This window comes from Notothenia coriiceps, unplaced genomic scaffold, assembly GCF_000735185.1.
Source record: "Notothenia coriiceps isolate Sejong01 unplaced genomic scaffold, NC01 NC01_scaffold00037282, whole genome shotgun sequence".
NCBI lineage: Eukaryota > Metazoa > Chordata > Actinopteri > Perciformes > Nototheniidae > Notothenia > Notothenia coriiceps.
This window is the reverse complement of record NW_011369983.1, coordinates 145,155-149,651: the sequence shown is the minus strand read 5'-3', so window position 1 is coordinate 149,651 and position 4,497 is coordinate 145,155. Positions and strand designations below refer to the sequence as shown.

The 4,497-nt window shown below is 40.9% G+C and overlaps 1 protein-coding gene across 1 annotated transcript in view; it reads right to left on the bottom strand.

Annotated features, from left to right (window-relative positions):
• Positions 1–631: 631 nt before the first annotated feature.
• LOC104967433 (voltage-dependent T-type calcium channel subunit alpha-1G) overlaps positions 632–4,497 on the bottom strand; it is a gene marked incomplete at its 3' end in the record, with an annotated part of 13,602 nt that continues 9,736 nt past the window's right edge. Inside the window, exon 6 of the mRNA XM_010796878.1 lies at positions 632–791. Within this exon, the coding sequence (XP_010795180.1) occupies positions 632–791 (160 nt within the window). The remainder of the gene's footprint in view (positions 792–4,497) is intronic.

Here is a 4,497-nt window from a genome sequence, read left to right as displayed (position 1 = left end):
AACCGCACAATAATTATCAAACAACATTGTATCTGAGTAAATCAAACGGTACAACAGTACAGGCTGTTCCGATGAACCCCCACCTCTACATACAGCCACCACGGTCAGGGATTATTATCTGAGTGGGAAGGTTGAGCACATGTGAGGTCAGGTGCTGAACATGATGTTATCTGATGTTATGTGATATTATCTGATCATGTTTTCGTACATGTGAGTGGGAGCGAGGCTGAGAGCGATTGTGTTCCAGCGTCGGTTAGACAGATATCGAGCATGACGTGAAGGATCATGTATGAGAGAGCTGGAGTGACAGTGAAACTCTGAGGGAACACGTTGAGTCAGCCACTGAGAGTCCCTGAATACCGGGACATAGAAATTCACTTAGTCCTCCTAATCCCCTGATTTGTGATCCTTAATGCTGGAGGTTACTGCAGGAAACACATTTACTTACTCTCAGACAGCACTGATTAGAGAACAACTAGATCAGACTATCAGTGTTATTGATCCTCTCTTAGAAATAACAGCTATGGGAAAGAAGCTAATCAGTTGTGAGCAAACTTTTTATAGAGGTTTCAAACTAATGAGGCCAATGCATCCCTTGACGTGACATCTGCTGGTTACTATGGTTACTCACATTTTGACATCCTCTCCCATGAAACAGCGGTTCCTCAGTAGCCCCGCCCACAGCTGCACGCCGACGATGCCGAAGATGAAGAAGACGAAGAAGCACAGTGCCAGCACGTTGCCCAGCATGGGAAGTGTGTCGAGGAGGAGGGTCACCAGGATACGCATGCCTGCCAACACACACACATGCAGCACAAACACCATAGGCAACTGTGACACACCATGGATGTATAAAGAGAGCTGGAAACAGCATTGGAAGTGGAGGCAAGTTTATTCGTGTGCAAGTTGAGAAAAGCCAAAAAAAGTTCAACTTCTGAGTATAACGTTATTCATATCTTCCTCCTCCATGAGCCCATAGAGCAGAAACTATTAGTGCATTTTACAACTTTTATGACCAAATGGCATTACCTTAATTGACACAGAAGTTGCAATGCCACAGTTTGGTCACTACAAAAAAGTGGCTTTAAAGCCCCACGCTCATCCTGCATCCAGTTCTCTTTATACATCCGTGGAACGTAATAGCATCAGCGACTTTATAGCAAAATAAAGGTCACAGGAGGTCACTCTAGACAGGAGACACCTTAATGTATGTCGCACAAACTGGAGCAGTAATGCATTGAATGGTAAATAGTTACCGTCCAAACAATGATACTCCACTCTGCTAAAGTGCACAGATACAAAATGCTTCCTATTCACTGCTTCTAGACTTGGCTACCTGAAACACACTCAGCCTGAGTTTGGCCAAGGTCAATTGGTTTGAAAAAAATGGATGGCCAGTGTGTGAAGCTGATAAGAACAACCTGAGAATCTCAATGATTCCCTTGACTTTGTTCACTGTGTCCTTATTTGTTTAAACATGCATTCATCAAGAGGAAAGCTGGAGCTGTTAATGGCAATCAAATTAGGAGAGTTCAAGGACAGTAACATATCTTTCATTGTCTTGGCTTTGTATGTGATTGCTAACTTTCAGGTAAGGGTGTTTCCATGTCAAACATTGCGTCCCTTTTTATACTTGGCCCGCCAGATATAGGGGACAGAGTGTTGATGGATTGAAAGTGAAAGCAGTCTTTCTTTCACAGTCATCATATTTAATATTAAGTCAGTGGCTTTCTGAAGGCTATGACCCACAGATGTCAGGAGACACTTGGTATCTGTCCTGCTGATGTTCTGCCAGGCCTGAACTGCAGACATCTTCATCTTGCCTGTTTCTGAGGCTTTTTGCCCTCATTCTAGTCTGAAGCAAGCACACCAGATAATGATTTGGAATGCAGTCGGTAATTTGATCTGAGCCCTTTGTACTACCATGCAATTATGGGCTGTATTTAATCCATGTGTTACTTAATGATTGTTGATATGTCTTGAGAAAGGCCCCTGTGTGTCAAAATGTCGACACTTTTTAAATAAATCAATGCAGGGAAGACTAATGTGTGTGGGAATTGACTTTTTTCTTTGGAATTGGACCTTAGGAGAATTGATTCCCTAGACCACAACCGAGACAAAGCAGGTGACGTTTATGTTGCTGTCCACGGATTATAGATTGCAGTCAGGTCAGTGTCTTGTCTTGAGTCAAGAACTGTTGTACGGTTTGACCATAAAAATCTCCTTATTTTCCATCTCTCTTCTGTCTTACCTGTCGACCTGCTGCATTGTCCTAAAGTCAGAGGAGTCTTATACTGTTCTGCTCCAACTGTGCTGGTCGGATGTGTAAAAGGCCTTGTCAGCACTTTTAACCTCACAGTTAGTGTTTCATTTAAAATCCAATGTACAGAGCCAAAACAACGAAAGACAATCAAAACCTTTTACATTTTGAGTAGGGCTGGGTGATATAGAGAATATAAACAGCTACATTTACTTTAAATAGCAAAACTAAAATGACTGTTTTCCTTATAATTATTTTATATTTTTGGATTATCATTTGTGAATTATTATTATTATTCATTATATCATAATCCTTTAGTTGATTTATTAGTGTGAATGCTGTTTACAGCATTCCACTATAGTACTTCAAATCTTTATTCTTTCCACTTATTTCAGCCAATACTTTGGCTCTCCATAACTTCAGCTTATTTTCAACCAAAGAAACCATTCAAATATTAAACTATTCAGCCTGTTTAGGAATCGATGGGAAACCTTCAACTTTTAAAAAATATGTTATGATTTTTGAAATATTCAGCTTTTTAAACTCTTTTTTTAACATTGAAGTCAATGGGAGATGCCTTCAGATCCACTTTTCCTACACTTTGCGCCAAATACTTCTCCTTCCACATAATTTGAGGTAGACACTTCATTCCAACTTTCAAATGATCACAATACTTTCAGCTATAATACTTGTATAACAGAATTTTGATATCTTTTAAACTTTTTGAGATATTGAACTTTGTTTGGAGCTTAGCAGAGACGCCTTTTTTCAGATTTTAACAATAGAGTGGATGGGAGCAGCTCATTAACTCTAGAGTGCTCTGATCTCAAAACAGAGTGCAGCAGTGCTTAAAATTCTCCCCCAAAAATGTTTTAAACTTGCCATAATTCCCAAACCCTACACTCCTCAGACATATTTTTTCATGAAAAACGTAGGAAAACCTCTCCTACTGTAGGTTGGAAAATAAGAAAAAAATAAGAAAAACTATTAAACAAAATGCCTCTTGAGGGCATGAAGAGAGAAAAAGTCCAGCTAGCTCCCAATTGATTCCCATGTTAAATTATTCCGGATCTTTCTTCAGAGCAGAGAGAAGTAAACTTTAGATACACTGCTCCCATCTCCACATTTTACACACAAAACCCAAAACAAAAACATATTTCAGTTCACGAGGTTCCCTGATGCTCACGGTCTGGTAATTTTTTTATAAGAGCCATAGTTTTTGAACAGGTGGCAACACACGTGAGTCATCATCATCATCCAATCAGAGCAGACACCATGGAACCCTTTGATCTCTGGGTTTACACACACAGGTGTTTGTAAACATTCAATCACTACTACTTACATTTAATACCTTTTATTTAACTCCTTCATCCTAATTTCAGCTGCAGGAACCATTCAAATATCAAACTATCAGCCTTTTCAACACATGATTTCAATTAAAATATTCAGCTTTTTAAAGTCTTTTTTTAACATGGAAGTTATTGCAATGAGCTGTAACAATTAAACACACCCACCCACCCACTCTCTCTCTCTCTCTCAAAGACAGACAGACAGACACGCACACTCTCTCTCTCACACACACACACACACACACACACACACACTCTCCTCTCTCACACACACACACACACACACACACACACACACACACACACACACACACACACACACACACACACACACACACACACACATCTCTCTCTCTCACACACACACACACACACACTCTCTCTCTCTCACACACACACACACTCTCTCTCACACACACACACACACACACACACACACACACACACACAGACAAACACATTCTCTCTCTCTCTCTCTCACACACACACACAGACACACACTCTCTCTCACACACACTCTCTCTCTCTCTCTCTCTCTCAAACATTCTCTCAATCACACACACACACACACACACACACACACACACACACACACACACACACACACACACACACACACACACACAGGCACACTCCCACTCACACTCCCACACACACACACACACACAACACACACACACACTCTCTCTCTCTCACACACACAGACACACACACTCCTCTCTCTCTCACACAGACACTCTCTCTCTCTCACACACAGACACACACCGATGAATGATCAAGAGAAGAGAGAGGGCGATCAAGAGAGAGAGGGCGACCAAGAGAAGAGAGAGAGAGTAATGTAACCTCCTAATGTATTGTATAACTCCTATGAACATTTTCAAAAAGCGC